The sequence below is a fragment of the Lissotriton helveticus genome, chromosome 5_1 (genome assembly GCF_964261635.1).
Source record: "Lissotriton helveticus chromosome 5_1, aLisHel1.1, whole genome shotgun sequence".
NCBI classification, from domain to species: Eukaryota; Metazoa; Chordata; class Amphibia; order Caudata; family Salamandridae; genus Lissotriton; species Lissotriton helveticus.
Genome location: NC_136065.1, coordinates 1,882,521,800 through 1,882,534,685, shown reverse-complemented (window position 1 = coordinate 1,882,534,685; position 12,886 = coordinate 1,882,521,800). Strand labels below are relative to the sequence as shown.

The 12,886-nt window shown below is 41.9% G+C and overlaps 1 protein-coding gene across 1 annotated transcript in view; it reads left to right on the top strand.

Annotated features, from left to right (window-relative positions):
• The window catches only part of RAMP2 (receptor activity modifying protein 2), a 320,754-nt gene extending 311,982 nt beyond the window's left edge, over positions 1–8,772 (top strand). The window contains exon 4 of the mRNA XM_078645361.1: positions 5,575–8,772. Within this exon, the coding sequence (XP_078501487.1) occupies positions 5,575–5,827 (253 nt within the window). The 3' untranslated portion in view covers positions 5,828–8,772. The remainder of the gene's footprint in view (positions 1–5,574) is intronic.
• Positions 8,773–12,886: the final 4,114 nt, after the last annotated feature.

The following is a 12,886-nucleotide window of genomic DNA, read 5'->3' as shown; positions in this document are numbered from 1 at the left end:
TCTGCTCCTCAAGTTCAAACATCTGTTCGGATACACACGACTGTGTATGCCGACGAGGAGGATGAGGTTTCTCCAGACCGCGAAGTTGGTGAGGTTCGAGATGATGATGATATCGATATGGCGGAGTGGGACAATTACCAAGTTCAAACATCGTCCCCATCTCCAGTCACACCAGGGGATTCTCCTCCTTTAGATATTGCGAGTTTCCATCAGCTGATAGATAGGGCAGCTCAACGCTTCAAGTTGCCTAGAGTCCAAAGAGAGGAGGATTGTTTTCTCTATGACTTTAAAAACCAGCCATTCAAACAAGTCCATACTGTGCCCATAATTGACTTTATCTGGGCCGAAGGAGTAAAATTGATGCAGACCCCAAATACACCTCCGGCTCAGATGCCCAGATTGGAAAAGAAATACAAGGCACCTGTCGGCACTCCAGCGTGCCTCATTGGACAGCCAAAACCCGATTCAGTGGTTACACAAGCAGCTCAGAGTCGTTCGCGGAATCCTGCGTCTGCTGTTATTGCCCCACCAGATCGTGAAGGTCGTCGCATGGATGCTATAGGCCGCAAGTTTTCTACAATGGCTTCCACCACAGTGAGAGCAGCTAATGCTTTGACCATTTTGGGGCGTTACGACAGCCAAATGTGGGCGGACATGACAGCTTATGTGGCCTTGATTCCGGATGCATCAAAGGCGGAGGCTTTGCAACATCTCCAAAAAGGAGAGAGAACATCGGAGGAGATAATTGATTGTGTCGTTGACATCGCCTGTACTGGTTTCTGGCAACTCGCTGGGGCGGCGGTTCTACGTCGGCAAGGTTGGTTGCGTTCCACATCTTTCCGACAAGAGGTACAAGCAAAGATCCTGGATATGCCGTATGACTGCGAGTCTTTGTTTGGGGCTCATGTTGATAAAGCTTTACAGTCTATTAAGAAAGACACGGACACTGTTCGCTCTCTAGGAACTTTGCAGTTTCGGAAACAGCCCTTTCGGGATGCACGTGGACGCGGCACCTCGTCTACTTTTCGAGGAGGAAACAATCAATACCGTTCCTACAACCAAGGCAACCAATGCTATTCTAACACCCAGCAGCAGTCTTCCCGACAGCAGTCTTCTAAAACCTATAGAGGGAGATCTTCTTACTGAGGATCTGCTCCCAAGCGACAATGACTTGCCTTTACCCCAGAAAGTTGGAGGTCGAATCTCCCTGTTCTGTTCTCAATGGTCCTTTCTGTTTTAAATGCATTAACTTGCTGTTCATTTAATGATGAATGTTTTTGTGTTGACTTTGTCCGTTGGGTATAAAATATAACCAGAAAGCATTTTGTAAAAACAAATTTATTGGTGATAGAAGTCTCTATGAAATGTATAGTGTATATATATGTATTGTTGAATTATAGTGTATATATATGTATTGTTGAATTTTTGATGATTTATGTAGAAAGTGTCAAATGTGTTAATGTTTTGTGTTTTTTTCAAACAAGAAAAACCTAAAAATAATGAAATAAAAATTCAAAAGGTATAAAGTAGATATACCAAACAAACTATATAGTAATTCTGGTTTGTTTTCCTCAATTGTGAGGGGAAAAGAAATGTGAAGTTGGCAATCTTTTTTTGCATAAGTATTGATGGTCCAGCCAACTCTACGCCCCAGGACCTAACTCTCTCTTTTTAGAAGATATTGGATTTACGAGCACTCAACAAGTATCTCAAGTGCCAATCCTTCCGCATGTTAACACTGGTGGAGATCTTACGACTACTCTCAGTGGGGGATTTCATGGCAACTATCGACCTCCAGGACGCCTACTTCCATGTCCCTATTCTACCGCGGCATCGGAAGTATTTATGTTTCCGCGTGGGACAGAGGGATTTCCAATTCAGAGTACTGCCTTTCGGCCTATGTTCAGCCCCTCGCGTCTTTACGAAGGTGTTGGCTCCTGTGGTAGCTTATCTACGTCTTCAGGGTGTACAGATTTTTTCTTACCTGGACAACTGTCTCCTAAAATCTCAGTCTCGTACACAGCTGCTTCAGGACACTCGCCTTTGTCAGGAGGTGTTTTTGCTCCCTCGGTCTATCCATCAACATGGCCAAGTCCCAATTGCATCTAGCAACCTGCAACAACTTTTTAGGGGCCACGTTAAATACGACCCTTGCAAAAGCATTTGTGTCTCAGGAGCGACAACAAAAGATTCTTCAATTGGTGTCTCTGTTGCGCACAAGACAGTCCATTTCAGTCCGGCTATTAAAATCATTTCTAGGAATGGCGTCATCGTGCATTGCATTGATCCCAAATTGCAGACTACGGACACGTCCCATTCAAGAGGAACTGGATGGACAGTGGCGTCAGGTCACCGGTTCCTTCAACGACATAGTCTGTGTCACCACCCGCATGAGAGTGGCCCTCAAATGGTGGGCGCAGCCATCCAATCTTTCGACAGGGTCGTCGTTCCTTTTCATCACTCCGGAACTTACTCTTACAACGGACGCCTCGTTGGAGGGATGGGGTGCTCATCTTCAAGGCCTGTCCATAAAGGGCAAGTGGACTTTGCCTCAGAGAGTCTAGCACATCAACAGGCTGGAGCTGATGGGCCTTTTTCTGGCGCTCAAGTCCTTTCATCTCTTGCTCTAAGGAGAGTCAGTCCTTATTCAGACGGACAACACAACCAGCATGCATTATATAAACAAGCAGGGCGGAACAAAGTCTCCAATCTTGTCGCATCTGGCGCAGTCGATCTGGGACTGTACTCTAAGTCATCAAGTCACTCTCACTGCAGTCCATCTACCAGGAGTTTCCAACATCCTAGTGGATTCCCTCAGCAGGTCCACGTCATCGACCCACGAGTGGGAGTTGCGCCAACAATCACTCGAGCTGATTTTTCGGAGATGGGGGCATCCACTGCTGGATCTCTTTGCCACACCACAGAACCGGAAATGCCCATCTTATGCAAGCTGGCATCCCCACCGAGGGTCACAGGGCAATGCCCTTTTGATGAATTGGTGCAATCGGTTTGCTTACGCTTTTCCTCCAATTCCTCTGGTGCCTCGGGTATTGTGGAAAATGCGGAGACAGCCTTGCCACATTCTTCTGATCGTCCCCAGATGGCCTCGTCAGGCGTGGTTTTCAGAGCTACTTCTTCTATCCCAGTGCGAGCCCATCCGTCTTCATCCTCGGGTGGACCTTCTCACGATGGACAGGGGTCAGATTTGCCATCCCGACCCCTCCTCTCTGGATTTGTCAGCTTGGAACCTGAGCACCTTGAATTTGCTCACCTATCCATCCCACCAGACTGTAGAGACATTCTCGCTCAGGCTAGAGCACCGTCAACTGTTAAAACCTATAAACTTAAATGGAAGAGATTCTGCCATTGGTGCGCAGCTGCTGGGATCCATCCCATTCATTCCACGCCTGCGCAGCTCCTTCCATTCTTTTTGCAACTTGCTCAGTCTAGACTCTCGCATTCAACTTTGAGAGTTTTTCTAGCGGCAGTTTCCCGCTTCCATCAGGATGGCGTCACTTCACTCTGTTCTTCCAGGATAATACGCCAATTTTTCAAAGGATTATTTCACAAGTTCCCACCGAATAGGCGCCCTCCTCCTACTTGGCACCTTAACATCGTGTTGTCACAACTTATGAAAGCACCTTTCGAACCTATACACAAGGCAGACTTGAAGTTTCTCACTTGGAAGGTTGCTCTTCTCCTTGCGCTGACATCTTCTTGTCGCTTAAGTGATATCCATGCCTTCACTATAAATCCTCCATTTCTGCAGTTTCAACCTGACTGTGTAGTGCTTCGTACTAATCCAACATTCCTGCCTAAGGTGCCTTCAGATTTCCACTTCAATGAACCTGTTCTCTTGAAGACTGTCTTTGCTAATCCACAGTCTCCAGCGGAGCAGCGATTACACTCCTTGGACATTAAAAGGTGTTTAAAGTTTTACATCAGCAGAACAGCCCCTTTTCGTAAAGCTGATCAACTGTTCATAGCTTATGGACGTTTCCACAAAGGGCGTCCAGTTACCAAACCTACAATTGCTCATTGGGTTTCCTCGGCCATCGCTTTCTGCCATCAACAGGCAGGCAAGCCTCTACAGTCTTCAATGAGGGCCCATTCGACCAGGGCGATGTCATCTTCAACTGCCCTGTTCGCCGGTGTTCCGCTGCATCAGATCTGCAGAGCAGCCACGTGGTAAAGCAGGCACACGTTTACGAAACACTACTGCCTGGGTGTCATCAACGAAGCAGACACTGCAGTGGGACAGGCTGTACTTCGCAATCTTTTTCAATAAGGTGAGCCTCTGTCTTCCCTCCTCCATTATGGTTAACCATATTACTGTATGTTTTGCATGACTATATGCATATTTGATTTTATTAGTCTATGCATGTGTATCATGACTGGGAAACCTTCTTCCGATATTATTGCTTTCTATTCTATATTCAAGCATGTGAATCTATGAAAGACACCCTAATACTGGGGAAGCACAATTGTTACTTACCTGTATACAGGTGGTTCTCCAGTATTGGTGTCTTTCATAGATTCACATGCGACCCACTCTCCTCCCCTCAGAGGCTCTCTTCTCCTCATAGACTCTGTGGTCACTCTTGTGCTATGAAAATCTGAGGTGCTGAGGTCTGAGGAGAAGGTTCTGGAGGGCTGCTGGCGCATGATTGGCTACAGTTTGGACCAACATAATGACAGGAATAGGCTACAAGTGTTTTTTCTCTATTCATGTATTCCTATGAGGAATTATGTCTAGGCATTTACTGCCTGTTTTCTAATGTGTATTTCATCTGTTATGTTTTACATATACTGTGAAAAAGGCTTTATTTCGATACGTAAATATCTTAAAAGCAATACATTACAAAATGCAATTTCAAGAATTAAAAAAATGACATACAGTTATAATTTCATAAAACAGTCAGATAAAAATACAATACATAATTAAAATAAGATTAAATTGAGATGGAAAGCCTTTTATACATATTATTGGTATGTTATTGCTATTTTATTTACCGTGGGACTCCTACTCCGACGACGGGGAATATTCAAGCATGTGAATCTATGAAAGACACCAATACTGGAGAACCACCTGTTTACAGGTAAGTAACAATTGTTCTTTCAGTTCTGCACTTACAATGGTTACTTTTATCTTCTCCATTATTATATCCTACCCATAAGTGCAATAGGTCGAATTGAAATGTATAATAATGACTTGACTTCTCGAACCTATTTCCTGAAAACCTATTTGAACTTTTCCGAATTATATTACATTGACTGACCCTAAAGTATTTCAAACAATAATACAATATGACTAATTAAGTTCTTCACATCAGCACAAAGGAGATGAAGGTGAAATGTTGAAAACAATGATCTGGATGGGAAAACCGACATTTATGAGGGAAGACTAAGCAAGTAGAAAGAATATACAACTATACCTTGAAGAATTATTTGAACCGCACTGTTCGTAGAAGAGTCAATAAAATCCTATTAATACTGCTTTATTTTATATTAAATGACAACGTTTCTAAGTTTACATTTTAAATGGTTTTCACTATGTAAAACTCTTTTTTCTAGGCCATACAGTGATTTGCGGCATTGCCTCGAAAATACTGCGGAGCACGTAAGGTATCAATATCCCAATGAATATGCGGACATGTACATCTTAGAGGGGCATAAAATATACTTCTCAAGCTGTACCATGGGAAATGGATTGGAAGACCCACCTGATGGCATTCTATTGACCCTCATTTTATTTCCTATCTGCATTCTCCCATTCTTGGTGACACTGGTGGTCTGGAAGAGTAAAAATGGAGAACTTCTGACGTAGTAGTCTAACTGTTTGGGACACTGAAGCATTATTTGCTACTTTTGACTGTATCTGAAGTACGTATGCATTGGACTGCAGAAGGACCCTTAGCTGGAAGAACAGCACATCGTGATTGAAAAGACTTTGGCATCTTTCTAAATGCAAAGCTCAAGTGTTCTCCTAAAAACATAGGCTGTTATTTATGATAACAAATGTTGGATGCAGTCAAACCTACAGCAATAAAGCTGGTAGAAAAGATAGGGTTCGATCGCAAGCTTCACCCTCTACCAACAACATCTGAGCCTTTCGATCCGTTGAAATAAATCCAGATAAAAGTTGGAATTTGAGTTCTACTTCATTTTCCCAAAGACAAAATGCAGCTCTCAGTACCCCAATATTGCCTCTGTTGCCACATTTGAGCCAGAGTACAAAGCTCAAATGCTAGGGATATGTTTTGCTGTACTGATGAAGAGATTAAACCACGATTCCAATCAAAATCCATCGCATCAGAGAAATATCACTTCTAACAGCAAGAAAAGTTGATGGAACTGTTTTGCCTATGAAAATGGACATTGCGGTCTTTTTGGGCATTATAAACTGTGTTAGGAATACTGATGGCAACTCATTTTCTTACTGTTCCTTCATGACTGCAACCCCTCTTGAAAGCCACAAAGTCAACCCAAAAATAGGCTGCTGCTTGGAGCTTTGCTGCTCACTATCCATCTCGATCTCATGCTATCTGTGTGAGGAGATAGCTTAAGGATGAGAATATTCCCGATTTGAGGCCTTCTGAAATCATTGGAAAAAATTAGAATGTCCAATGGTTACTAAAAGCGCAATTGATATACAATGCCTGACAGTGTGTCTCCTATTAATGTTGCGTAAAACTGACCTCCCATCATACACTTGCAGCATAATACCTATTCCAAGGATACAATATTCATGAAGATCACTGCTCCCAACATTTATTTTATCTGCTGCCAATTTCCTTAATTGTGCCTAGAATCATTCCTCTGGCAATTATCATCTATCAGGAACGCTGAGAGAATTAAAGTTGGCCTAAAATTATACAATAGATGGAGATCTTAGATATGTGTTTGTTTTATGCATGAAGTCATTATTTAATCCCTGAAAATAGGGCCATTACTGCAGGCAGTCATTATTTTAAAACTCTGAGCTTGGTATCTCTAATGGTCAATTACCACAGTGAATTTGTCTTCTTTAACATTTGATCAACAGTGTTGAAAATCGCTGCTACAATTTTAAACATTCCTAAATGTGTTATGTCTTCTAATGTGTTGACTTGACAAAATAGTGTCCCAATTTAGAACTGGCAGCAATGGCCCACTTATTTCTGGAAGTAGTCCTAAATCTGCAGAACACACTATTTAAAAATGTGCAATGATTAGCCTAGTGGGAAAAATTCCACCAGTGCAATGTCCTCCGAATTTAGCACTTCATCCAGAAACTGGATTTGGATTTACTACCATCCAGCTCTAAATCAGCTCATAGATGCCCAAGACACAGCCTTTTGATGATGCCTTTGACCTCGTGACTCAAGGATTTTATAAATCCTGAATTAAAAGGTTACAAATTCTCTTTGATTTATTTTTTGCCTACTCAGTTCTTCCTGTTCATATCACTTATTTTGACGAAAACAGACTGCCTTTGCACTTTACAAGAGCTATTCCAAGTAAACTTATGCTCACCGTGAGATTTCATGCTATCAGAGACTCAGGATTTCTGGTTCCGAGCTGGGTGCACTTGTGATCAATTTACAATTTAGTTCATAGGAATGGACATTATCCTTGAGTCTGCATTTTGGAATAATTATTTGTAATGCAACCAGCCATTTTGTTCAGCATGTCTTTGTCCAGGGTATAGTGCCAATACCTCCGGTTCTGTATACTATTACTATGTCTTTAGTTAGGTGAACGCAGGATAAATACCTAACTCTGTTGAGCCCAAGTTCCTATATGGATCAGACAGTGGTAGTAGCCATACTGCTCTTCTTGTAATACAGGACATTGAAAGTCATATTTCAAAAGGTGCTTTTTCCATCACATTCGTACTGATTTTGTGCCCCTTTTCCAGGACATTATACACTACCATGTAATCACCATCCTGGTTCAATGCTGCACGAAAAACAAAAAAACGTTGAATGCTATTTAAATCCTTGAATCTCTGTGCTGGTGAACAAATGGGAATGTGTTACCAGACATTGAAATCAGGGGTCAAGGAAGTGAGAGAGAAATCCTGGACTGGAGGCCACTCTCCTTTTTATTAGTTTGTTATAAGAGACGAAGACACTGTCTCTGGGTGTCATAGAAATCGGTAGATCCGACAAGCTGGGAGACAGAGGACAGATGATCAGTATATAATACTAGCCGAGTAAGAAGGAAAAAATACAAAATAAACCAAGGCTTCTTGGTTCCAGCAGTGGCTGGTGCTTTGATGAGGGTGGAGCCCACCAGCAAAGGCTCCTAGAACACTGATGAAAATTTACTATTAGGATTCTATCAACAAAGTGGACAAAAGATACCACAGCCCAAAAATAAGGCATTGGAGGGGCGAGAGGGAAGAAAACAATAGCAGTGAGGGTCGCAAAATGGATTTGAACTATAATGTAAGTTTTAAAGCCAAAGCAACAACGTTACGTGCTGCAAGGTAACTATTATAATCAAAGTATTAAATAGGGTTCTACCAATATTGACCAATAAATTACCCTCAACCCAGGAAGTGAGTGTATGTAATTGAAACTGGAGCTTAGCGGCATAGTCTAAGCCTCCACTGGTCCATTTTCCAGTGCCTCCATCCCCTGTGTGCTTGCCAGCTAGCATGAATCCTGACACTACCACTTTCTTGACCTGAATCAGTAGGTATTTACAAGTAGGACCTAGTTTGCATAGTAAAAGCATTTTTTGACTTGGCTATAACTTTGGCGTCGTTTGACCAGTCAATTATATATATATAAATATGTTAGTATCCCTACTTTGAGGCGCCAACAGAAATTATTTAAGATTACAATGAAAGAAATGCAAGAACAATCTATAGAACTCTAATCTTTAACTTCTGAAACTGAAAGTACTGAAAGGAATAATGCCGTTGGATGATGAAGAATATGAAAATAGCAAACATATATAAGTGCTTGCAATTAATAAAGAAGTAAATAACCTGGTATCTCTCATCCAAAATAAAATATGTATAATCATATATATGCACGAAGACCAAGCAAAATCCAGCTAAGGAATGTTTTGGAAAAAAATATTGGAGTCAGTAAACACATTTTCACAAATTTAGGACGAGCAAAGAGACATTGTGAGCTGAGGATATTGCAAGTCTGTTTTCTGGGTGCAATCAGTGCCGAAAACGCCTTGAAATGATTGTTGCACAACTACATGCTAGAGGCCAGTGAAGGCACAGAATAAATTAACTCTGCTTCTGCGATACTTTTTTAAAAAGAAAACTTGAATAAAAATACCTTCCCTTCAAAAATAAGTTACTAAACCTTTTTTACTATAAAAATAATAGTGGCCTCCGAAACAGTAGTCTTTGTAATTGTATTAATTCATCGTTTTGTACTCACAAAGGTTCCATTTCCTTTGCCTATGATTTGTAGTCGATTTAGCTATCACATGAACTGTGGAAATTGCATAATGTAAACATTTAAGTTCTGAACAATCGTACTATTCTCACAAATCATACGTGTGGTGCTTACGATGCATTAGTGTAGATGCAAAGAGATGAATTAGGGTAAATTGCCCTTAAAAATTAGTCTGGATGGTGGAAATTATGAACCAGAAAAAACTTGAAGAATTCAGATCGGTTACTTGTCCTCAAGTAGCTCTAAGTATTTTGAAGATCAATGAAGTGGGTGTGTGATAAACATTAATAGTCTATTTTTTAAAGAATATTAGGCCTGAGGGTGCCTTGGTTTGGATTGATTTTGTTGAATTATTTAGGGGCTCATTATGATGGCAGAAGGACCGCCGGGCCAGCGGTGGTGGTCCTTCCGCCATCGTACAGAAAATTCCCACTGCCAAATTAGGATGGCGGTGGGAATCCCAATGGTTCCGCGGCAGATGGAAAGTAAGTCCGCCATGGTTCCGCAAGGCGTCCTTTTCCGCCCGCCTTGCGGAACCCTGAACCAGGGCAACATTGCAGCAGTGCGGATTACGGTATCCCTTTCCGCCTGTCTGTTTGCGGCGGATATCCCCCCGCAACAAGATAGGCGGAGACTGGCTTTGGGGGCCCATTGCGGAACCCTCTGTGTGGGGGGATGCACTGGGGGGTTTCCCTGTACTGCGTGGCAGGCACTGCGTGGTGCCTGCCACGCAGTGCAGGGAAACGCTCAGCATGGCCTTTTAGCATTGCGGGTGCATCCTAATTGCACTGGTGGGACCGCCGCATGTCTGGCGGCCGGTCCCAGCACTGCTATGATGGCGGGCAGACTGATGTTCACCAGCCATCTAAATTACCCCCTTAGTTCATTTTGCATATTACTGGAAATCTAATTGCCTTCAGTTTACATGGGACCAAAGAAACCATATCAAAGCTGGCACAAGATAGGAAATAGGCTAGGCGAAATAAGTATGGTAAGGGAAAACATGTTACAAGTTATAGCAGGATATATGGAAAAACACCTGTGGCCATGAATAATGTAGGGGGTGTGCTTCAGAAAAATTGAACATGCAGAGTTAAGAAATAAACTAGAAGAGCAATGGGGCCAATTCTCAAAGGCGTTCATATCTGCCTTTTGACAAGGCGTGCGCTATACAAACACCACATAAATACCACATACATGTGTGTGTGTGTGTGTATATATATATATATATATATATGAGGTATGTTGACGTCCCAAGTTCAGCAAGGTAGCCAAAATAGACGAGGCGAGACCCAGAAATTGGTGCAATTTATTTATTCAAAAGCCCAACACCAATCTGCCATGACGCGTTTCGGCTTAACAAAGCCTTGATCACATGACACCGTCATGGGGGCTGGCATACCCTTTTTAAAGTGCAGGTGAGCCGTTACATGATTGACATAGTAAAGTTACTATACACAATTGGCACATAATGCGAAAGCAAACTTTCAATAGAGGTAGAGTGTAGTTGATAACTACATTTATATAAATATATAAATATATAAATATATAAATATAACAATCTCTACATATTATTGCACAAAGTTGGGTTAAAAGGCATTGGCAATTAAAGAATAATGATAAAACAAATAAATATATAAAAAAATTTAAAATATAAATATCCCCGTTTCATTGCCAGAGCTCAACCTGAAACATCCTGTCATTTCCTTAAAGTGATGCACTTGATACCCGACCATAAGGATTTAGCAACAGGGGCATAAGCACTAATCTTATACATCCTTACCTAGAAATGATCACTTTCATAGATAATGGAAATAGCTGTTGATAAAGCCCAAGTGGGCTGGGGATGTTATTTGTGCAAAATTCATCATTGTGCAAAATACAATAAAGTGCATAATTTGTAACGGTTAAAAAAATCGTGCTACCAGTGAGTTTAAAATGTTATTCAGATGATAATTTATCATGTTTGTAATTTCATGTGGGGGACTGAGGGGTTAGTTCATAGATTTTACAGGTCATAGCTTCAAGTTGATAATGGTAACATGATGTAGGAACAGAAACAAAAATAACGCTACCAGTTACAAATAGGTATGACAGTCTTCACTAGTGTTCAGTCCATTAGGCATTCTAGTGTCGAGCAATATGATATGTCTAGTCTCTAGCTTCCTCAAAAGGGCTTCTCTGTCTCCACCCCTTCTCTGTGGAGGAACAGTATCAATCACTAAGTAAAGTAACCCGGAGGCATTTTTTCCATGTACCGTCTCGAAGTGCCTGGCAACGGGATAAGATGAATCTGCATTTGTGATGGCCCTTAAGTGCTGTAAGATACGCTTGTACACTTGTGGTCTAGTGCTCCCCACATACCTGAGGCCACAAGGACATTCTAAAACGTATACAGCATATTCTGACCTGCAATTGAGTTTGCCTCTAATCTTAATCTTAATGGGATTAAGAGACAGAGGAGTCATGTACTCAGATCTACTTATACCATTATTGCAGGCTTTGCAGGTAGAGCATCTCAAAAAGCCCTTACTTCCATCAAGCCACGAGCCCGTGACTACTTCAGGACTACTTGAGACAAGACTGTCCTGCATAGACCTAGCTTTTCTATAGGTAATGCAGGGAGATTTAGTAAACATATTGCCTACGACTGGATCACTAGTGATCAAAGACCAGTTGTTTTTTACAATTTTGTGTATGGCCTGATGTTGATTGCTGAAACCGATTATTAGACGTGTTTCATTAGCAACTGTTTATATATATATATATATATATATATATATATATCATCCACAAAGCACAGTTACCCAGAAGAGCCGCGCTGCAAGTTAAATCATCGCTTTATTTTGGTAAAAGGCTGCAATCATGTAAGGTGAAATAGGACGTCAGAACATAAGCCATATGCATTTCAGGATATACAAAACCCCTTCTTCAGTGGCTTACTGCTGGCAAAGAAATGCGGGAAATTGGCACCATATATCAAAGTCCTGCCCCAGTGGTCGTGGCCCCCATGGCCTTCTGGACCCTGTAGTGCCGATAATAGTCTACTCCCGTGAGTCTGCTTCTTCATCAACACATAAACTAAACAGTAACAACATGCCCCCACGCGCACAGAATGTCAAAATAGCCAAATGAAAATTGCTGAATCACGAGGTGCTGGGATGACTCATATGCATTGACATGCATTGTAATATACCAGCTAAACAGTCCAAGATGGCGGCACATTATCTGCAAATCAGGGCCGGACTGGTTGTAGCGGACATTTGGAATCTTCCAGCGAGACTCAAAGGATGGGGTGCAGTTTTGCAGCAGTGGGACTATTTTTCTGTTACTGGGGGCTGGTTTTCCAGTGGTGCAGCAATATTGGCCCCCAGTAAAAAAAAAGCATGAGTGCTTTATACTGAGCATGGGCAGAGGGACTGCTTTGGGATCCTAGTCTGGCCCTGTCTGCCATTCTGTGTTGATGCTGTATGGCT